We start from the raw sequence: 23,942 nt of genomic DNA, 5'->3' as shown, positions 1-23,942 counted from the left end.
GCACTACTACGATTACAGAAAAGTTTGCGCTGCTATAACTCACTTACCTTTTAATACATTTTGGTGCGATTATAACCCAATATTAAAAAAACAACGACTGAATGATTCAAATAAGAAGCTGTAATGTAGCTGTGGCGGGATAAACTTTGGTGTGGCGCCTCGCCACAAAAGAATGAATGTAGGGGAAACCATGCACTTAATCACTAGGTTATTTGCGCAGCTAAAACCAATTATGTTTAAAACAAATGAACCAATCGGTTCGTTACATAAATTGATTGTACCTTTTTATAAGATTAACAACTAATGTGAATCATTTTATAAAAGTTTTATCTGTTTTTTTGGTCACCTGAGCTGGAATCACTCAGGTTTTAAAAAAATAAGCACGCACATATACATATAGATGCAAATATATAAACCTAAATTGTATTTACAAGTGTAGCCTAATGGGATTAAAATTAAACACACAGTGAGTAAAAGACAGAATTTTAATTTTTGGAGGACACAATCTTACCGGGCGAAGGCAATGGTCTGGACATTCCTCCTGCTGGTCTCCTGCTGTGTAGGTACCCAGGAGTCTTACCTCCGGACCCTGAGTCTTGTTTGGTCTTTGAGGGAGTGCTAAGGGGCAGCCCAGGTGAAAAAGACTCGCTATCTGTGCCATCCTCATCTGCAATTAAAAAATATCGTTAGTAGATAAAAGATAAAATTAAAAACAAATTACAAATATTACAGGCTGTACTGTTCAACTGTTTAAATAATAAAGCACACATAAATAAACATTTAAGTACCAACCATTTTGGGCTTTTGGACTGTGCACAATTGTGTGATTTTCTCCCTGATCCACCATGAAGCTAGGGGTTCTACAGCGTGTTGACGGTCGCACCTCTGACACTTTACAAGTGTACCGGCATCGTCTGCGAGGGTCAACTGTGCTCCAATACCATCTAGAACATCTAAGACCATATCAAACTATGAATACAGATTTCTATGGAACATCTACGGAATATCACATCATGCAAAGAGTCAACTAGTTTATGTGCAATATTTAGATGACACTAGTGCACTGGTAACAGCTAAACTTCTCTCACTCTTTTTGGACAATAACTAGGAAAAAAAGGATATTACTCACTGGTAGCCAACTGGATACAATTTCCCAGAATTTGCAGACAGTTCTGTCAGCACCCCAAGATTTTTAACGTGTAGAGATCCTGTTTAGATAAATAACGAAACATGATTCATTCTCATTCTTAATGTAGCAACAAGAAAAAGATAAACACAAAGATTTACTCACCAATCATCACGTTTACAGACTCTGGTTCCAAGCCCGTTAGAAACTTCCTACGTAGACTGATTCCATCAAAATCTACATAAACCCTTCTAACAACTTCAAACCCATTGCCTTGTTCAATCTAGAAAAAGAAAAAGCTTGTTTACATTCTTACGCTCGATTACAATTTCAAGGCCCACTCACACAGAATGCTTGTTTGCACAAAAAAAGCAAGCATAACCATCACACACGTCCATCAGGAGTACGATTACACAGGAAAAACATTAGAAAAGTAACACATTGGATGGGGAAAATGCATTTTGTGTGACCGTCACCTTACTATAACATATTATTTGGTACCACTTTAGTTTAGGTCACAATTCACACTATTAACAAACCATTAACTAACAATAATAGCTTAATAAACTATGAATTAGCTATTATTTAATAGTTAGTAAGGTAGAAGTTGAGTTTAGGTTTTTGGTAGTATTAGGGATGCAGAATAAGATCATACTTTATAACCACTAACGAACTGTTAATATCTTAATAGGCAGGTAATAAGCCAGTGGTTAATAGCATGAATTGTGACCTAAAGTAAAGTGTTACCTATTATTTACTGGTTTTCATACACACCTTGCTGTTTATGAGTTCACGGTGTTTGTAACAGTAGACTTTTTTATCGTGCTGGAAGACACAGTTGCTGGAACGAGCACACATGAAATGGTAGTTACTCTGACACGAGGTTAGACAGCAGCCCACAGTTGCTCCCGTCTGGCCACACCGCTCGCACCGCTAGTAAAAAGAGGAAATTTTAATCAATTTGGTTAAACAGATAACACTCTTTTTATTAAAGGGATGAATAACAACATGAAACTGATGGTATTATGATATAACAAAACAGAGGTGCACAATTAATTGTTAAGAGCGCATTCTCTGTTGAATCTCCCACATAATATCTATTTAACTTCTGACAATGAAAGGAAACATACTGATGTTGAAACATACAGGAAACGTACTGCTTTAGACCAAACTGCATTAGACCAAACTATTAGAACAAAACTTCTCCAACTAAACTTCTCTGACCACATTTCTAGAACTGCTCGATCTTGCAGATTCGCACTCTATTACATCAGAAAGGTCCGACCCTTCCTATCTGAACATGCAGCTCCTCATTGTTCAAGCTCTTGTTCTGTCCAAACTGGATTATTGCAACTCTCGGCTAGCCGGGCTTCCAGCTAATTCTATCAAACCTCTTCAGCTGCTTCAGAACGCAGCAGCACAAGTGGTCTTTGATGAACCCAAAAGAGCACATGTCACTCCGCTACTCACCCGTTTGCACTGGCTGCCAGTTGCTGCTCGCATCAAATTCAAAGCTCTGATGTTTGCTTACAAAGCGACCTCTGGCTTTGCTCCTTCTTATCTGCTCTCACTTCTGCAGATTTATGTGCCCTCCAGAAACTTGCGTTCTGTGAATTAATGTCGCCTCCTGGTTCCATCCCTAAGAGGGAAGAAATCACTTTCCCGAACTCTCACATTCAATCTGCCCAGTTGGTGGAATGAAATCCCTACCTAAATCAGAACAGCAGAGTCACTTGCTGTCTTCAAGAAACGACTAAAAACTCAACTATTTAGTCTCCACTTTCCTTCCTAATCTGCAACTGCCTCTCTGGCTATACCACTAACTGTACTCTCTCAAAAAAAAACAAAAAAACATTACTAATGCTTTGCTTCTTAGAATTTACACACCTGAAACTTGCCTATAGCACTTATTCACTGTTGCTCTTATAGTTGTGTAAATTGCTTCCTTGTCCTCATTTGTAAGTCGCTTTGGATAAAAGCGTCTGCTAAATGACTAAATTTAAATGTAAATGTAGGCCAAGTCTTCTAAACCCACAGTATCATAAATAAAGTGTATGAGCGGGCGCAGCCATTTGAATCTTTTTGGCTTGAGACTTTTGGTCTTATTCATTTCCATTCATTTTGAGACATTAAAAACAGCTTATTCTGCTGCGTGATGCTGCAAACTGATTTTTTAAATTATATTATTCTATTATATCTGTATAATTATGCAAACACTTGTTTGTAGAGTGAGTAGTTTGACCATTTTCTGCCGTTTATTATTCCTAGACATTTCTCCGATTGGCGACTGAATTGGAAGTTCTAAAACAATCGCAAAAACGAGCGTACTTCCGCATTGAAGAATAAGGTCAATAGAACATATTACCACTAACATATATGGTGATGATCGAAGTGGGTATCGCCAATTAAACATATTTGTCAAAAGTGCTGATTCATCCAGAGCTGAAAAATGTGTCGTCTTGGTAATGATTGAATTATATTCAAAGTGTTTATCTAAAAAAAATTCATTTAATTTATTATTTTATTCAACAACTTAAAATAAAGAAATTAATATTTTGTTAGAATTTCTAGTGTTGAACATGTAACTTACATGAAGGTGGGAACGCTCAAGGACTTTAAAGCAGCATTAATTTAAAACCTTTGTAATTCACTTACACTTAATATTTATGTTAAAAATGACAGAGTAATTTTTAAAAACTTATTTTTAGTCATTTTTAAATTTATTCAAATTTGTTGAATTAAATACAGGTAATTTTCAAATGTGGTATCTGAAATATTGATAAAAATATGCATTATGTTATTATGTTATTGTGCAAGACTGACATTTCAGATTTCTCTTAATTTTTTTGTTCTGTTTTTGACACAATTGTTGAAATAAAGCCATAAACAAATCATATTTATAAAATTATAAAATTTATTTTAAGCACTTTCAAGGACTTGTGTTTGTTTTTAAAAGGTTAAGATAAGCCTTTGGCATCTCCAGAATGTGTCTGTAAAGTTTTAGCTCAAAGTATTCATCAGACTATTTATTATAGCCTCCAGAATCTGCCCATTTTGGTGTCAGAAAACACCTGTTTTTGTAGCTTTATATGTACTTTAAATGCAAATCAGCTGCTTCTTCCCACCCACCATTCCCACGTGCGCGTCTGATTGTCATCATCTGTTACGTCAGATAAACAGCACATTGACAGAGACAGACTCGGGTGAAGCTGAAATAAGGTCACTTGTCAAAAATACCAAGTAAGTTGATTTGATGTATTTGTGGTGGAGTTTATTCCGGCCTTTCTGAAATGATAAGTCTCACACAAATACCGTTTGCAGTACACACCATGCGGCCAGAATTACATAGCGATTTTACTGTCTTTATTACAAACATGCTCTCTATTAAATTGGTTTAAAACTTATGAAAAAAAAACAGAAAGTTCTAACATATATTTTAATCCGAGTTTATTCGCAAAAAATGTTCTGTGGATGTGTATATTATTATAAAAACATGGTGCCTGTCAATCAATTTGGTGGATGGGGAAAACCGCACTCCTACATCACATTGCAGTGGGCCTCAAAATCGCTGAGATTTGGGTATTATTTTAACATCAGGAAACTTCATACATTTTTTTTTTTAAAAAAGAGACTTATTGGGTTTATATCACGGACACACTATACATACAGCCAGTTCAGTCCAAACAGCTTTCAAAATAGATTTTCATCATATCTGCCCTTAAAGTACTTTCCAGGCCTTGAATCCATATGTCTGAAATTCAAGTAGTTTCAAGAAGCATGGGAACCCTGTATTTTGTTTAGTTGTTTATTCTGATTTGTGGGAGAATCTCAATTTTAACAGAAAAATGTGATTTTTCAATTTATCTTTAATTGTGCAGCTCTGTAATATAACATTATTTAATCTCAAACTGGATTTTAAAATTAGTACTATTATTACTATTATTATTATTATTTAATCTAATGACATTAACAGTGTTACTAACCATGAAGCGGCCCCTGGCAACAGCACTATGGACATGCAGCAAAGCTCCGTTGGTTTCCTGCACCTCAGCAGACCATATGCAGCAGTTCACATGAGCCCATTCGTTCTGTCCAATATACAGCAGTCTACCAGCATCCTAAACATACCACACATAGACAATACAACTTAACAGAGCTCGACAGATGATCATTTCTGAACACAAAACTGTTCGATGCATCACCTACATTGGGTTTGGCATCTCCATGTTGCTGGCAGAGTGAGCACTGCCTTTCATCCAAAGACTTGGAGTTTATTTTCTGCTGATCTGTGATTTATATAAAAAAAAAATGAATAAAACAAAACACAAACAAGCGGAGAGCATTAGCCATAAATGTATAACTGGTGTGTTTACCCTTGGACTGTGGGCTTCCTGGATGTTGATCTTTGAGCCACTGTGCATAACTGTGTTCATTGCTGGGGGGAATTATGGCCTCGGGCAGCATACCGCTAGAACACAAGAGAGCAAAGGAGAACTTAACTTAAAAACATCACAAATAGAAAACAAACGGAAAGGACATGGCGTATATTCGAGGCTGGATTAAAAACACATTGGGTCCTGGGGCTATAGCAAGTTCAAGGGCTTAATTTATTTTAATCACCTCACAAAAGTATACATTTTTGCTGTTATATTTGTTGTTGTTGTATTTTATGTTGTTTTTATGTTTTATATATGTTTTTGTATGAGTGTTACAAGTGTCGAGTCCTGTGAAGTAGCTTTAGATGGAAAGTTTTGTTTTGTGTTTACCTTATGATTAAAGTTTGAGCTACTTGTACGTTAAAGTAGTGTTCAGAAAAAAAAAAACACCAACGAAGAAACTCGACACAGAGGAACATAAAAGCCTACTGCCAGCAAGCGCTTTAAAAGTGTTATTGCAGAGCAACAGAGTGCGCAGAAGTATAAATGCACAGCTACACGCAAGGCATGCGCCGTGGGTTACGCCGATCACTTGACGCAGAAGTATAAACCAGCCTTTATGGGGGACTAAAACAGGACTATTCAATATTCTAATTGGGCTACAGGCACTCCAAGTCCCAGTTTAGCGTTGTCACTCTTTTTAATCAGCAGCAAACCGAAAGTAATACATCACTTTATCGACATGCGTAAGCATAGCGCAAAAAGGCATTTCCCATGTCATGACGCAAATGAATTGTTCAGTCAATCAAGAGCCCCCTCCTTCCGTGGGCCCTGGGGCTTCAGCCCAACCTAGCCCTTATGTTAATCCGGCCCTGCGTACATTTACAAGTAAATATGTTTAATGGTTTGTACCCACTTTAAGGAGTTATAAATCTTATAATGTACAGCAGGGATTTTCACACACATGAAATGCGGAAGTTTTTTTTCTTTCCAATCGACACCCAAACTTACATGAGACTCTGCAGACGTGAATAGCCTGGTGAATCAACATTTAAAAAGCACTTCACGCAATTATATTATTGTCTTATTCAGATTAAGGCAAATAACTATTACTGATGTCCATGTAAACATAGTCAGTAGTGTCTTCAAAGTGAAAGATCCAGATGGGCATCCTGCTGATTTGATTCAGAAGGGCACTTTTTTGTCAGATGGCTCACCGGTTACATTCATTCTTCCATGGCAAGGCGCCACAACAAAATTGATCCCGCCATGGCTACATTACAGCTTTTTTATTCAAAACATTCAGTCATGTTTTTTTTTTTTTAATAGTGCTGTGCATTATTTGTTTAACCCTTTAAGGTTACGTGCTGACTGCCAGGTGCGTGATGCATGAGGCCAGCAATCGCGAGGTATAGCCGTTTCACTTTACTTTAGGACACATTAATGCTGCACTGTAGGTCTATTGGAGACATTCATAAATATTCCCAGCAAATCTAATAAATGTTGGAGACATACTTGTTACATAAATAAACTAAATCGCACTTCAGCAGCGTTTATTTGAGAGCGTACAAGAAGATCTGTATATTTGTTTAACTAAAAACAAGCTTAGATTTGCCCACCTGTCAGGTTTTAGACCATATGGGGCATAGCATGTGTATTTGGATATAACTCAGTTGTTTGAACACACTTCGTTATTATTGTTCATTTACTTGTTTGCTGGAAATTAGAACTCAATTTAGAAATAGTTTTGAAACAAATATTTTGCACTCAAGAAATGAAATTAATTATTTATAGGCTAATTGATGTCTGTGCGTACAAGGTTTCCCTATCCACGATAGCGTAAGTGAAAGTTAATAATAAAGAGGCTCATCTCTCATTCTCACACTGTAATGAAAATAATAAATCCGTCATGTAAATAACAAATGCGCTATGGCGTGACGCAACTGACTCTTAAAGGGAAAGGGAGATGAGACTCTGATTGGTTTATTCTCAAAACACACCTATAACTTATTAAGAAAATAAGCACAACCCTTTTAGACCATGCACCACAGCGCAAAGTGATTAGCAAAAGTGCATTCCGACAAGCCCTAATTCCTTTTGCGCCCTGCGTTTTGCACCTTACGCATGGATCGTCAAAATAGAGCCCTCATTGGTGAATACAGACTCACAGCGATAGGTTGACTCAAACACTGTGAGAAGATATATATGCCAACTTTGTGAAGGTTGGGGACATTTTCAGCTGTCAAATGAAGAATATGCTGCAGGTTCGAGTGTTCAGCCCGCTTCATCACGTGAAGCCTCATATGATCACTGGATTTCACGACAACAGAGCCAGTGTTTTTATCTTGACCTGGATTTTTTTACAATAATACAAGAGAAACTAAACAGTTTATTTACAAGCTTTGTGTATTTATTAATGAAGAAAATCTACAATTTGAATTCTCTACGCATGATCTTGCAATATGAAATGGAGTTGGGTCTGATTTGAATACCCTCATGACCGAAGTCCGAAATTTGGGAATCCCTGGTGTAAAGTATGTATGAATTAATAGGCTAATCTGCAGTCTAAAGAGCAGTTGTTTAACTCAGAACAACTTATTATTGATTAGAAGTAAGAAAAATGCAGTTCATACCGTGGGAAGTCTTGCACATTTGAGTTCCAGGTTTTGGGGTCCTGACTGTTGAACCAGCTAAAAGCTTGTTCTACAAGCTGTGAAAACAACATTGAAAATTGACTACCTGTAAACACCACTATGCCATAAGCACTGCATTCAAATATTCCAGTAGCTATTATAGGTCTAAATAAAAGACACATTACCTTTATGTAATACAGTTTAGCTTGGCTTGTGGGCCTTTGTGCCTCTAGAAGATATTCTTCTTTTCTCAGCCTTTCCACCATCACCTTTACCACATCCTCATGAAATGCTTTCTGAAAAGACAGAGAACACACGGTTTCTGATTAGTACCATTGTTAAAAAATTTAAGTATTGAAGTATTTCTCAATGAAACTGCTATGACTTTTCACGTAAAGGTTAGGTCAATAATAGTAATGTTGACTGATCTCTACCAGAACTTTTTAAATCATGCAGCAAACCTTTTAAAAATAGCTTGAAATAAAAAATTTAAGTTTCATTTGGCTTAAATTACATTTTAAGATGTCTAACTGATTGTATGAATAACATAGCGCTGCTTTCACATTGTGGAAAAAGCTCAGGAATAAGCAACATCGACACGTTATATTCGTGGCTGTGAGTGTCTGCAGGCATTGTTGGTCATGCGAGGAAAGAAAAAGAAAAAAAAATAGAAAAAAAAATCTGCAGAAAATTCCGTTTATTACTGGGCGAAATCCACACAAATGTTAATTACTTACACAAAATCCCCACAAGGATGTTTTTCACTAGGTTCGCCAAAGACTATAAATGGACTTCTTTAGGGGGTTGGTTCGATTTTATATTTTAATGACCTCCGAAACATGAATTTAAGATGTTTTAAGACTAATTAAGGCCTTATTTTTATAGTATGGGATTTAAGCCTTTTTAAAGATCCGCAGACAGTTTGTATATGGACGATGTAGTTAGAATGTAATGTGAATGTCACAACAAGCCAAGTGGACCACAGGATCCCTTTAACTTTTTTATTAATAATCATAAAAAAAAAAAACAATCAAGTAGAAAACTGAATCTGATGTAAAATTCCTTTGCTGGTATAACAAAATTAATTGCTGTTGATAGTCATGGTTTAATTGCAGTGAAAATCTATATACAATTTTTATATTCAAGGTCATTTTAAACTAAAGGTCACTTATACATGTTTAATAAATCTGTCAAACTATTACTATTCAAATAAAACCACACTGAATCCTTTTCAGGGTTTCTGCAGGTTTCACCGAGTCAAATTTAAGACTTTTTAAGACCATTAGGAGTTAAATTTCAGACTTATAAAGGGTTAAACACTAAAGATTTTTACTTGCCACATTAAAAAAAATCTAATAACTTATTTTATTTTATTATACATTTTAAATAATAATGTGTCAAAAAAAAGTTTTAAAAACTATAATACCCCAGTTTTTGTGAATTTTATAAACATTTTTTTAGTGTTGACCTGTCTTTACCATGATACTACTGTATTCATTCTGGAAAATGAGCAGTTTGTCAATTACTGACGTGTGTTTCATATTAAAATATTACGAATACAGTAATATTAGACCACACAAATCTTAACTGTAAAACTGGAGTGTGAACATTCACAATAAAATAAGATCCCACCAGTGAAGTGTACAGGCCGCTCTCCAGCTTCTTTTCTACAGGATGTAAACAGCAGCCCGAACGTCCCTTTACGACCTCAAAATCTGGACAGGCCTCACACTGTTCATGTACATAAAGCATATTTGATACGTCAAGATGTCATCCAATCGATGAAACAGACAAAACAAACTCTAAACAGTTCCTCACCAGAGCACACAAGCGGAGATGGCTGATGTTCAGCGAGTTCTTTAGTCCACTCATGATCTTCTCCAGGCCGTTCCTTAAAACCTCCTGAACCACATCCTGCCAGCCACTGCAGAAACTCTTACTGCAGGGGGCGCAGGAGAACACCAGACTCTTCCCTCGCAAACGACACAGGATCTCGTGCAGATCATCTGAGGACGGGGAAAAGGTGTGAGGGAAATGCTGGACCATGTGTTGTCTGTTAGAGGGGTAAAACTGTGGAAACGTGTCATACCTGTGAGCCCCTCACATTTGGGATGGACCCAGTGGGCACATCGGGCACATTGCATCATGCTGCTGTCGAACTCATGTTCCTCATAGCACTTCAGGCACACGGTGCAGAAGTCCCCTAGGAGAAAACAACAACAACAAAAAAAATTAAGTCATCAGATGCCATCAAGCAAACAAAATGATGTTTAAGTTCCAGAGGTCCTAACAAACAAGCATAGCATTGTAATATTATTCTTTGGAAGTTGTTTTGGGTAAAAGCATCAGTGAAATAAATGCATAATCCAATATAAATGTAAATGAAAGGCAAATAAAATTGTAATATAATTTTTTTAAAATGTAATTCATAACAAAAATACACCAAGTAAGTTCGTATGAATAAAAACATTTTACACATCTACAAAACTATTTAAATATTTATCAGGAATATAATTCAGAATACCATGAAAAAAAATACAAAGTCATGTTTTAGATGTAATGATAACCTCATCAAAAACAAACATCGTACTTATAAAAATAAAGAAATACAGTGGTCCCCCTATAACGTGGTTCACTTTTCATGGCCTCGCAGTTTTGCAGATTTTTCTTGTGTAATTGACATGCTTTTTTTTTCCTGAATAGCGCATTGCGTTTTGTGTCCTGACTGGCTGTAGAACATTGTCAATCAATCTCCTCATTGCCGTGTCTTCTGTACAGTACAGAATGCGTTCAGCTTGTCAAATGTACATAATTGTCGATCACTAGCAGTGTGACTCTGAAGTGCTGTACTGTATGTTCAAAACGTTCTGCACTGTCAAAGGCACCTGCATCATCAAATAATTAAATTAAGCATTCCTTCCTGCATGGTCTGAATCTTCTGAGAGACTTACATAAAAATCTATCAAGGTGTCTAAATAGTCAAACCTTTGCTATGGAGTTTGCTACAGTCAGGACAGAGTTCCAGCTCATGGTTCCAGGAAGTGTCTGAGGACTTTCCTGGAGTCACACCACAGCTTTTACACCGAATACACAGCATACAAACCTACCAAAACACAATGCAAACTTCACTTAAAAAAAAAAAAAAAACGTTGAAACTTTTTGCTAGGAAAAAAAACAAACAAACATGAATGAAACTGGAATTATTTGATACAACATGTAAAAAAATTAAAAAATTATAATACTAAGAAACCCACTTACCCATGAGGTGTTCAGTTTGACAGGTTTAGGATACGAGGGTCCTAAACAGGACGGATGGTAGCAATACATGCATCTCTTACACTGTAAAACTGGCTAAATGAGGAGAAACACAACATCACTGCAGTCAAATATAAATGTTTACATTCAAAACTTGAAGTCTGATTGATTAGGTGTCATAATTTGATATACAACACAACCATTGATTTATGCATCAAATATTTGCCAAATTCTGTAACATTCAGCTATATACAGCTATTTCCATTTTTATGAGTGGATTCTATGCTCTTGTTGGAATTTACCACAACTATATTAGTATTAAACCAAAAAGCACCTTTGCTTGCTTGCTCTTGCGGCCACAAACATGGCAGAACTTGCAGCGTCTGCAGCACCAGTTCTCCTTGTTCTCCTCCTTCGGCCGGTCGTCTGGTGGCAGGCAGAAATGGTGGAAAGGCTCACAGCACATCTGACAGTACACCATCTGGAAATATGAATCAAACTCAAATTTAGATAGTAACCGACTTTCATTCTTCTGCAAAAACAATGGGTCTCATTCACTAATCACTATCTAATTTATGCGTGAAATGTGATGTTTTCACAAATAAATAAATGTGTTAAAATTTTTTAAGAACAACTCATTCATACATGCGGGGCCTTATAAACATGTACTGTATAAAAAACCTTACATATAATTAGATATATTATTTGAAAGGTGAATGAAAATTAGACATTCTACATTAATATTACATTACATACATGTATTACAGGTTCAATCAACTGCTCCATCCTTATATAAAGGATAATTATTGTATCTCACCTTGTGTTTGGAGGCTAGGACTGGGCCAATAAAACAGTATTTCTGGTATTTATTGACCGAACAACATTGTCAAAAATTAAGATATAGCCCCAGAATATTACTTTAAGGGCATAGATTGAGACATATCCCAGGTAGCAAAGATTTCTGGTCCAGATTTGGCATAAAGCTGGCACAGCAGGCATTCATCCGACAGAACTGCAGCAATGGGTTTTCTGTTTGTCATCCTCTGAGAAAACAGTTGATGGCCGTCTAGTTACCACAGATGCAAGGGAAGCGCGAGCGCACGGAAAATGGTGAATCTACACGCAATATGTGTGGACACAATATGCGAACGGACTCCGGCTGGGTTTAGTCAGTCATCGCCACCTCATGTCAGAATAAAAAATATGCGAAAATGAGTGCCGTGACAAACAGCAGTGAGGAAATTGTGAATAAAAAAAGATCCAAGGATGTCACCAGAGTGGCTTTTTGGTTTCTTTTCTTGTGCATCACAGCCACTAGCTCCCCATCTAAAAGATTTTTTTCAGCATAGGGGTAATGTAGTCATCCAAATTTACAATTTTGTAAAGCTCAGATTTGATTATCATAATATGTTTTGTTGACAGTTTAAAGTTCACTATTATCATTATTATTGACATCTTACAGATGTTGATCTACCTTAAAGTTCGCTTTGATTGTTCAGCATTTACACTTAATCATTGCACATACCTTGTAACATTTTATTTATCAAGTTTAAGAGTCTCTTATGTTTATTATTACACTTATGTTTATTTTATTATAAGACATAAGAGACAGGATATTTATTTTTTTGACAATTAAAGCTATCTGCCTTAGTAATGTTGGTAAATTAAAATAAATGGTTGATTAAATAAATAAAAAATCCTAATATTCCTAAATTATTGAAAAAAAATTCAATAATTATCAATACCGAATGACATAAAACTTGATATTGTGATTGTTTTTATTTTCTACTGAAGGCAACTGTGACTGTGATGCACCTTTAGAGAGTTGACAAATGTGTCTTCTGAGAGTGCTGAATGGCTGTTCAGACACCATACAAACCAAATGTGTTCTTTTGCGGAAAGAAACGGCTTTTTAAAATAGTGTTCAATTGATATCAAGTGCTGTTCAATTGGTCTCGCGTGTGCCTGAAGCTGAAAATAGTCAACTCTGCAGAAAAAGTGCCTGAGCATCAAGACCACTGGTATAGTGTGGTTGCCTGTGCTTGCATTGTAAAACGCACGCCTCTCTGTTCTTATGAATGTCAACTAGCAGTGCGTTTTAGCTCATATTTTCATATCTAAAAAGTTTCTCTCATCCAAAATAAAAACCTTAATTATCGTTGAAGTTCTTTTTCTTTTGTTTCGTTGGCATAATTGTCTTAACAAAAATTTGTCGTCTTATAATTTTCTCTGCGAAAAGCCCTTATATGGAGCTGGTGTGGGTGTGTATTATGTAAATGTGAGAGGCTCCTTCCTGAGAACAATTCCAATTCACTAACAGAAGAATGAGTTTATGCATACACACATTTTGTGAGAAGTTCAAAAGTGCATATAAATCTAAAAAACGTATGCAATTATTAGTAAATGAGACCCACTGACATTTTTCTTGTTCACCAACATTCTGTGAGGGACAGTTCTGTGTACTGTTGTTACTGAATTTTCATTACCAATTGGTACTGAAAATGTCCATCTCCAGCTTACATTTGAATGTGTTCTTAAACAGCGCTGATTTACCATTGCGTTCACATGCTCAACAGAAATGACTGTGATTGGCCATGAAGGTCAACAGTTCACTGAACTCCGCTGTTTACTGAGTGTAACCACAGATACAGAGACACTGGAGTGGTTTAAAGCTGCAAAGATCAGCTGTCTGTTCATTAGCTGATATACAAACGATCCGCTGATCAATTAACTGATCTTCACAGCTTTAAAACGCTCCAGTATCCATGTATCTGTGGTTACACTCCGTAAACAGTGGAAAGTTTGGTGAACTGATGACCTCCAGGGCCAATCACAATCATTTCAGCACACGAACAAAGGCAAACCAGCGGTGTTTAAGAACATGCTCAACAGCGATTAAATGTTAGCAGGAAATGGACATTTTTACAATTTCACCGTTTGGCACCAAATTCCAGTATCGTGACAACACTAGATCTGTGAACTGCTATGAAGAAATATGGCTAAAGATTCAGTGATGTCTAGTGATGGCTTGAAACTTACCTCATGCTGGCCTTTGCTGGCACAGAGCAGACACACAGACTGGGGCATGATAGGAACTGAAGTGAGAATACTCAACCCTCCCATTAACCACACATTCTGGATGTTGCAGTCCTCCTGCATCATTCATTAGAACATTAAGTAAAACTGAATATTATTTTCTTAAGTCACATTAAAGGATTCAAAATGTTTTCCATCTATTTAGAACATTTTAATTGTAATTATTTATTGTAAAAGTATAAAGAACATCCCTGACCTTAAAGTCCACCCGAATCTTGTTCATTGACCCCTTTGACAACTTGCCCCTCTGCGTGCAGCCATTGGTCAGTTGAGTGAGGACGCTGGACGGCGTGTGCTCGACCGAACTCTGAGAATGAGTAACAGAGGAGCAATGAGTGAAAACTGGCTTCTCACACGGCACTCTCTGTGACTCGCTCTGTGGTAAAGTCAAGCCCAGCATGGCCGCTTGCACAACACTGGCCGGCAGCCGCTTCAGCTGCAACTGCAGCCTGCGCTTGGTCTTCTTTGATGGACTTTCTGTGAGGGTTAAGGGATGATGGGAAGGTGCTGGAGGGTCCAGTGATGAAGAACAGGAAGATGATGGTTCAAGTTTCTGTATGAAGGTCAAAAACACCAGAATAGGGGGAATGGGAAGGGGCAGCTTTAAAGTGGGACCACAATTAAAAAAAAATGTATGAAGAAGACCATCACCAAAGAGAGCAGGAGAAGAAATGAAGATGGGCAGCAAAGGGAAAGACATTTTCCACCACCATCTGAACACCAAAGGCAGGAGAACTCCAACACTGAGCATGTTTACAAACACATTCGTTTGCAGAAAAAAAAAAAAAAAACTATCCAAGCCAATGATTAGGCCTGTATAGAATCTATGCTAGTTAGCATTATTATTAGCATTATTATTAATAGGCGTTTATCAAGTAATGCATATGTCTTTTAGCCTATAAATGACAGACTTACTTTGTTTATTAAACTAATTGGGTTTAAATTGCAAACCTTAAAGGTTAAAAAGTTATTATTTTTGTATTTCATGTGTCTGATAACATGAAAATAGCAAAAATATCAACAGCTTCTGTCAGGAGGACCTTCCAAAAACACAAACTGTTTATGTTTAAGCCCTTTAAGACCTTACTCCAATGAAGGATAACGGGTTTATGCATTTGTGTGACCAAAATCAGTTTAAAAACATGCATGCAAACACACTCAATGTCCTAACCAGGCGTAAAGTGATAAGCATTTTTTTTTTATGTGACAAAACTTATGTGGGACGCTTGGTCTCCGATTATGCAAGGAAAACACTAGTCACGTAACACCTGGTTAGGATGTGCTGTTATAGAGTAGCTATAGATAGATTAGATAGATAGATTAGATAGATAGACACATAAATAGTTAGATGGATAGATAGAATAACTGCATCTAGAAAAAGGGTAAGAGCAGCTTCATATTAAAGAAAGAGACGTGAGATGAATCAGGTCTGTTGCCAAATGCATTTCATTGGACAATGGGTTAAAGAGGATGACATTATATTTAGAGTTGATTCAGCAACTGAATGAGGTATTATTGATGGACCAAAACAAGGCCCGTTTATTTAATACATTTATTTTGTAATGAACATCAATTGCGTCATATAAAGTATTGCATTAATGTTAATATTATTTAATATTAATTCATTTAATATTATTGCAATTTTGATCAATCGCATAATAAAAATTATGCTTAATCTTTGTACTATTAATATCATAAAATATTAATATATCAATTACAATATGATAATCTTGCCTAATTAAGGTGTACAATTAATCTAACTGTACAGCCATACAATTAATCCTACCATTTAAACAGTAAATAAATAAAAATCTAAATTATGGCAGTCCTAAACCATAATACATCTTCCAGCTCCATTAATGATATTTGCCTGTTTTAGATCATGAAATAAAAACAAGTCACAATACCTTATCATTTCTGCGTTGAGCCCAAAATGCTCTATAAAGCCCTTGTCTTTTCTGCTTTGTTGTCTCTTCTGGAGGAGCAGCAGAGGTAGCCGTAGTACCTGCTAAATTCAAAGCATTTATGACAATCTATTTCAACTAATACAAACAAAGCACCAGAACAGAAGATATACAGTTGAAGTCAGAATTATTTGGCACCCAGCATATTTTTTTCCCAATTTCTTTTTAACAGAATCTTTTTTTTTTTACCATTTCTAAACATAATAGTTTCAATAACTCATTTCGGGGTTTTTTGGCACAATGACACTACAAGATATTTTACTAGATATTTTTCAAAATGCTAGTATTCAGCTCAAAGTGCAATTTATAGGCTTAACTAGGTTAATTTGGTACGTTAGGGTAATTAGTCAGGTCAATGTATAACGATGGTTTGTTTATTCCTCAAACACCGGGCTACGGACCATTACCGGTTCGTGGATCAATTGGTACCGGATATCATTAAATATTTCCGTGCTATTTATTATCTGAATCTGAACAATCTTTGATTTTGAAAAGTCTTTTATTTTGAAAAATTACCATATTCTCTCGTTTACATCTTGGTTGAGCGCCCAAATTTAACCTACAAGCAGTAAAATGAGTAAGAAACAGACGTCTTTGGAAAGTTTATTTGCTAAGGGGAAAAGGCCCAGTGAAGGACCCACGAACTGCCAGGGAATAGATCCGCAATCCATTTGTCAGCAAATCAGGTTAATTCACCATGCATCTGCAGGAAGAAGATCAACTGATAAATATCGCAAATGCCGGTGACCTTTTAGGGGCCATTCGCATGTCGCGCCTTTTCTAGAGTTGGCGCAAGTTCGTTGTTTCTAATCGAGGTGTGCGGCTTGCACCTTCCAGACGCACTCAGTTAATGAATTCTGCAAGCGCACTGCAAGTCACGTGACAAGAATTGACCGATCAGCTTCAGCTTGTATGGAATATACACAATTCGGTAGACTAATTATCTTAGACAAACACAGAACACCCAAACACTGCAGTGCTTTGCAATTTTTTGCATAAATAAAACTTGAATCAGAGCTGCAGCAATGAGGAAAAAAATGGTTAATGGTCGCCTAGGTTAAGGACCACTGCTGTAGACTATCGGGAAAAAAATTGCTTAAAGGGGCTTATTATATTCACCTTAAAAAATTTTTCAAAAAATGTAAAACTGATTTTCTTCTAGCTGAAATAAAACAAATAAGATTTTCTCCAGAAGAAAAAATATTATCAGACATACTGTGAAAAATTCCTTGCTCTGTTAAACATCATTTGGGAAATATTTGAAAAATAAATAAAGAAATAAAATAATAATAAAAAACATAATAATAATAAGATCAAATAAAAAAAATTATTGTGAAATAAATAATTAATAACTATATATATATATATATATATATATATATATATATATATATATATATATATATATATATATATATATATATATATATATATATATAAATAAATAAATCTTTACATATTACAGGAGGGCTAATAATTTTGCCTTCAACTGCATAATTAAAGTTCCTACCAGTGGTTTGAGTCTTTTGTGTCCCGCTGGGCTTTGTCTGATCAGAGCTGGCACTCTCAGTGTCAGAGTCATCATAGCCCAGCATTTTTCTGTAGGACCGAGGGGTGACCCGACGTCTGGGCTGCCTCCTGGTCGGGCTGAACTGAGCCAGTCCTCCTCCATCATCACCTCTTTCCTCCCCGTTTTCTTCCTCGCTGCTGTTCATGGCAGTGGGCGCTGATGGCCGACGCCGCTTCACCTGGACTGCGCCAAAGAGAGGTGGTCAAATAAAAAGCTCAAACCTGACCACACAAACTAACCAGCAACATCTTAAGCTTCATCTATTGGGTTTGAATACCAAACATTAACACTGATTGGAAGACTTAATAGTTAAATATTTACGTTTCAAGAGGCAAGTAGGGTACCTTTGTTAAATTTTCTCATTTTGTTCCGTTCAATCATTGCACACTTCTTTAGGCTGTTGAAAAAATACAAAAACAAGTGTAGGGATGGGATCAAATACAGGAAATACTAATAAAACAAACAAAAATAAAACAGTCATAAAAAAATGGTATGACCCTAAAAAGCATGGCGGAGGTTGACTTCATTGCCCACAGCGTAACACCTTGCGGTTAACCTCGTAATAACTCTTTGTTGACTTACACACAGCTCTGCCGCTTCTTGTTGGGTCCTCCGAATTTAGGTTTGTCCAGACAGAACACACATCTCCCGCAGTCCTCCAGCCGATTGCAGCCCTTGCAGCGATTGCAGCGCCTTAGCCGACAGCCCAAAGGAAGGCTTTTGATAAATGATGGCTTTGGCTCAACAGATTCTTCACTCTCAGGTTCTGAGTGAGATGCAACATCTTCAAGTGGCATTGAAAGAGGGAGACAGAGGCAAAAAAAAAGGATCTAACATAAGAATATGGGCATTTTGGGCATGTCAAATAATGGTTAAGGACGAAATGGAAAAACTACTGAGAGGACGGTGATGAACTGCAGCTAACAAATAGGCATTTTACAATTATCTGAGTAAGTGTAATGACAGATTGCTATTTGTATAGTGATCATTTGTTTCTATTTTCATGTTTGTTTGTTTTTGTGCATTATGTGAGCACTCCGGATGATCTCAGACCTTCTCTCGTGGAGTTTTTGATACGGTCTACAATGCAGTCTGCATATGTTGTGCATTATGAATGCAACACACGTCAGGATCATTTTATTTTCACATTTACTATCATTACAATTGCCTGTTACACATATTCCATATCCATAGAAAGGATATTTCAGCAACACAAAATATTGTGTTTCAATCAAAAGTTTAATGCAGAATTACATTACATGCAAATATAATAAATTACTAATATTATTAATAATAAACAGGATAATATCCAGGCAGGCTGGGTTTCAAAGCAATAATATAAAAATGTAAAGTGCTTTAAATAGAAAGGTAGTTTTAGGAACTGTACATTTAATATAAAATAAATAGTTTTACATTTTGGAATTTAATAATTAATATTTAAAATATCTATATTTCACAATACTAAACTTAATCATATTTTCTAAATCCAAATACAATATTTACAAATCTTGCAATAACATTATACATTTTTATGCTTCCTAGTCCACAGTGAACAAATTACTAGGTGTATTACAAGTCGAGTCGACTAACAAACAAAATACAAATTTACAGGTCAGAAGAGCTCCAAGACATTAGCAAACGTCACTTATAATGGATGCGGACAGAATGAGGAAAGGAGAGGTGTGTACCCTCTTCCACAGGTGAAGCAGTGATGCCCTCTCTCTCGTGCAGAGGAAGGGCGCTGAGTCTGGGAATGTCATCTGGGACCAGTGCGCGGGGCTGTCCCAGAGCCACAGCTGCTGCTCGACACACATGCTTTATACGTGGACCACCGATCAATTGCGCCTACGGAAGTAAAAGGGCACAATGTTGAACTCGGAATCCGATGAAAAAGCTGCAGAGAAGTCATTTGTATTATCTATACCTGTGGAGCTACTCCTGGGTTGGCTGGGACTTTTCTCGTCCCCTTCTTTCTGCCTCTGCGCACAGCTGTGGCTGGTGCTTCTCTTGCTTTCACAGAGCCAGACAGAAGCTGCACAGAATAAACACCATCATAAGTATAACAATACAGTCATGTGGCACTCTGAAAAATACTACGTTGACATATTTATCCAAATTTATTACACAGCTGTCTGCAATACTCAATTCTGACTGGTCAGTAGTGACATTCCATGGTATGTTATCCCAAGATAACAACCGCTAAATAACACAGGCTCATCTGGGAACTTTAAATCACTTTGAATACATTGAAATCCATATACCTACATTCACATTCACATTTATCTGCATGTTTGTCAGTCATTTATTACACCGTCTTGTGAATTAATAATACATAGGTTAGTATTTGTTTAATTCAGCCAGTTTTATGTCGGTCAGCTTTGCATTTTTGACTGTTTGGCACCATCTTGCGACTGAATAATGCAAAAGTTAGTGTATAATCCAACAGCTATTTTTGGTTCTGTCAGCTTTGCATTTATTTAAAGAATTTATACATTTATAAACGTTTCATTTTTATGTTTTGTAGCGAACTTACATGTAATAAGTGGGATAAAGTACATCCAGGATGGTTGTTTTTGCATATCGGGTTTTATTCTGCGGTAACAACCTCCAGGATGTACTTGATCCCCAACATAATTTAAAACACACACACAAAAAAACACAAGATGATATCAAAGAATGACAAAAAAATATGTTAAATAAAACTAGTTCAAATAGTTTTGTATTTTTTTAAGTCTTCTTTGTCCACCAAAGCTGGATTTAAAAAAAATCATTAAAATGTAATCTTGTGAAATATTATTAAAATTTCAAATATGTTTTTAATTCTAACATATTTTGATACGCATTTTATTATTGTTCAATTTTCCTTAGAGTCTTTTGTTCATTTTAATTGTCTAAATATATATATATATATATTAACATGGAATTATTCTCAGATTAAACCACCTCACCTGAGCTGATTTGAGCTGTTTTTGTTGGTCAATTTTAATGAGTTGAACTCTGGCTCTCTTCAACAGGTGGATCATCCTCTTATTGGCTCCCGAAACACTCAATCGCTGCGGGACACCACCTTGCTGCTCATTTTGTGCACTCGTTTCAGTGGAGTCCTCAAGCTTAGCAGTCTCTACTGAAAAAAAAAGGGTCTTAATGTTAAGCGAAAAAAAGAACAGACCAACACATTGAGAATAAAAGAAAAAAATATACTTAAGAAATGATTTGATGCCGTGATTTAATATATGAATATTTTAACAGTTAGTACATTATTAAATTCAAAAGTACTATCTGCTAATATGGTTTTAATAGACAAGAGCCAACAATTAAGTGTTGTATTCTTAATTAAAATTATTAGACCACAAGGCCATGTACACAACAATTTCTGCAGCCATAATTGGGAATTTATTTATATGTTTTTTCAGTTTGTTTACACAACAATGTCATTTTTGGACTGAATATGCATCAATTTAAATTTATTGTGTTTTAAAGTAGAAGGTTTTGAAAATGCCACCATTGTCGTGTTCATGTACACACACAAAAATGAAAGTCTTTGAAAACTAAGACATCGTGCCCTTGCAAAGCATGCGTTTAGGGGCATGTAGATTAAGGTCAAGCGCAAACAGACATGCACAACAATGACGTGTATATAGTAGTGTTGTTGTTGGATTTACTTTCACATTAGAAGCAAAAGCAAAAATAACTCTTAAACAAATGGCAAATATACATAGATACAAGCACCTCTTCCCTACAGATAGTTTACTAACAATGAGAAGGCGCCAAACACTGGCCTGGTATATAGTCACCTTAGAATTATAAGGTTCTATCTGACAGCTATATGAAATGCAAAAACTTTGAAGCTCAATATCTCAAAATCATTCAGAATGCAGAGAGAACCTTATAATTCCAAGGTGATGAAATGTATTAAAGAATTTTCAGCTGTATTCGTGGATATGTGTAACACACAAATCTTTTAGAAACATTGTCGTGCAAACATGAAAATTTTCAAAACGCAACAGAACAATCTTTCCATTTTTGGATACATTGTTGTCATATAAAAATTCAAGACCTAAAAGACTAAGAAGTGCTAATAAACTCATTTCTTATTGTTAGTTAATGCATAACCCCCAACATTAACAAATGCATTGTTACTATGCTATAGAATATAATAACATTTACTGTATTTTGTTATAAGAGCTATGACATTTTATGCGAAATACTTGGTACTTAATGTAAAATGTAAAACTCCAAAGCACTTTGAGCTGCATTTCTACTATAAAAGTGCTCTATAAGTACGACAGCAAAAACCTTACCATTCTCCTTAGAAGAGGCTTCCGCTAAAGAAGCAAGCGGTGTCTGATCTGAATGTTCCCCAACACGTATGGCTACTTTAGGCACCACTCCCGGTGAATACATGTCCTGCAGTTTCAGATCAGACTTTCTTTCTTGACTATCTTGGGTTCCTTCCTCAGTATCTTCCTCTGTTAGCCTGGAACTATCACCAGCCATCCGCTGCATCTTTCGTTTGGCCAGGCAGGCCGTGAGCTTCTTCAGCTTCCAGTATATTTTATAGTGGTCCGCGGATTGGCCAATTCTCCCACCTCTTCCCCGAGCTCCACCAGAGAGCCTCGAAGAGGTCAAAGCAGGTTTGAATTCCTGAGATTGCATTTTTTCTAAAACACTTTTTTCATCGTCGTTTACGATGTCCAGTTCTTGTGTGGCCATTAGCCTGCTGCCGGATTCAAGCGTTTGATAATCAGTATTGGGTTTGCTGAGATCTGTTGGGAGCTCAGTAAGAGCTGGTTTCTTTAGAGCTGCTCTTTCTGGAAGAGCAGACATGCGCTCGTCATCCATGAACCTCTTTGGGATCTTGATGACACGAGAAGAACGAGCGCTAACAGTTGGTTTGGTGGGGTGTTTCAGCTCATCAGACTGGCCTCCAGAGGTGGATTCCAGGAGTGCTTGTTCTTGTCCCTCCATTGGCTGCAGAACATTTGTAGGGTCTGTATCTGTGACGGAAAGTCTTTTTCTCTTTCTCGGTATACTAGAGGCCTGCCTCTGACTGTCAGGTACTTTGCGGTGAACTTTCTTTAGTAGTAACCTTCGCTGGCCACGCTTTCGTCGCCTTACGAAAGGCTTCCTTTGGGAAGAAGTTAACAATCTGTCACTTAAAGATGCTCCAACATCTGTGCCAGGAGATTTAAGAGCTACTTTGTCTGCTGCAGATTTTCTGCCCCTTTTCTGTTTGGCCATTGGTTTTGTGGAAACCTCCTCTGCCTCATCACCAGCGGTGACTCCTTTTGTCTTGACCCTCTTGGCATATTCCGCTGAAGCTCTTTGGCCTTGGGTGTCTTTAAGTTTGGAGGCTCGCTCTTTACCTTTAACCAGTGTCAGAGTCCACACTAATTTCTCCGCTGCACTGGAACCATGTGTCTGAGACTTTACGCCGGTATCGTCCTCATCCACCGTAGTTTTATCATTTTCTGTCTGTGACGTGATCCTTGTTCCCGCTCTCTGGTTCCTGAGTACCCTGCCATTTGTCTTGCTTGAGCTGCCCTGTTTCAAACGTCTATCTCCATTTACAGATGTCTTTTTTGTTTCTCTTTTGGTCACCCTTTTGGCTGCCACTTTAACTACCATTTTGGTTCTTACAGATTTTTGGTCAGTTCTGGAAAAGCGTCTGCCTCTCATACCAGGTTTTTTCAATATTGATGATTTTAAATCTGGTGCTGAGGAACGCTTCACCTTTGATGATGCCAATTTAAGGGCACGGTCTGTATAAAAGAGAGGTATGAAGAGAATTAAAACATTCGATCATTCACAATAAATACAAAATAAACCTAAAAAACACAAGAGAATGTCAAATCTGAAATGAATTGATCAAACAATTGATTAATAGAGTACAAAAAGGTGAATATTCGTTATTAAAAATGC

General features: G+C 36.7%; 1 protein-coding gene across 3 annotated transcripts in view; it reads right to left on the bottom strand.

Moving 5' to 3' along the window:
• kmt2ba (lysine (K)-specific methyltransferase 2Ba) overlaps positions 1–23,942 on the bottom strand; it is a 48,679-nt gene that overhangs the window by 12,983 nt on the left and 11,754 nt on the right. Inside the window, exons 3-28 of one of the 3 annotated variants that reach the window (XM_056480557.1) lie at positions 22,322–23,782; positions 20,969–21,144; positions 19,945–20,052; positions 19,709–19,865; positions 18,603–18,804; positions 18,365–18,417; positions 17,961–18,203; positions 16,394–16,494; positions 14,683–14,793; positions 14,430–14,543; positions 11,725–11,871; positions 11,394–11,486; positions 11,121–11,238; positions 10,225–10,338; positions 9,954–10,141; positions 9,768–9,866; positions 8,321–8,431; positions 8,136–8,212; positions 5,500–5,594; positions 5,333–5,412; positions 5,110–5,244; positions 1,901–2,059; positions 1,292–1,409; positions 1,130–1,208; positions 793–953; positions 512–667 (exon numbers count right to left, since the gene is read on the bottom strand). In XM_056480557.1, coding sequence (XP_056336532.1) covers positions 512–667; positions 793–953; positions 1,130–1,208; positions 1,292–1,409; positions 1,901–2,059; positions 5,110–5,244; positions 5,333–5,412; positions 5,500–5,594; positions 8,136–8,212; positions 8,321–8,431; positions 9,768–9,866; positions 9,954–10,141; positions 10,225–10,338; positions 11,121–11,238; positions 11,394–11,486; positions 11,725–11,871; positions 14,430–14,543; positions 14,683–14,793; positions 16,394–16,494; positions 17,961–18,203; positions 18,365–18,417; positions 18,603–18,804; positions 19,709–19,865; positions 19,945–20,052; positions 20,969–21,144; positions 22,322–23,782 — 4,656 coding nt within the window. The remainder of the gene's footprint in view (positions 1–511; positions 668–792; positions 954–1,129; positions 1,209–1,291; positions 1,410–1,900; positions 2,060–5,109; positions 5,245–5,332; positions 5,413–5,499; positions 5,595–8,135; positions 8,213–8,320; positions 8,432–9,767; positions 9,867–9,953; positions 10,142–10,224; positions 10,339–11,120; positions 11,239–11,393; positions 11,487–11,724; positions 11,872–14,429; positions 14,544–14,682; positions 14,794–16,393; positions 16,495–17,960; positions 18,204–18,364; positions 18,418–18,602; positions 18,805–19,708; positions 19,866–19,944; positions 20,053–20,968; positions 21,145–22,321; positions 23,783–23,942) is intronic. The other 2 variants (XM_056480559.1, XM_056480558.1) reach the window with 2 other exon arrangements.

Source organism: Danio aesculapii, chromosome 19, assembly GCF_903798145.1.
Source record: "Danio aesculapii chromosome 19, fDanAes4.1, whole genome shotgun sequence".
Lineage (NCBI taxonomy): Eukaryota > Metazoa > Chordata > Actinopteri > Cypriniformes > Danionidae > Danio > Danio aesculapii.
Note: the sequence above shows the minus strand (reverse complement) of the source record. Positions and strands in the feature narration are given on the sequence as shown.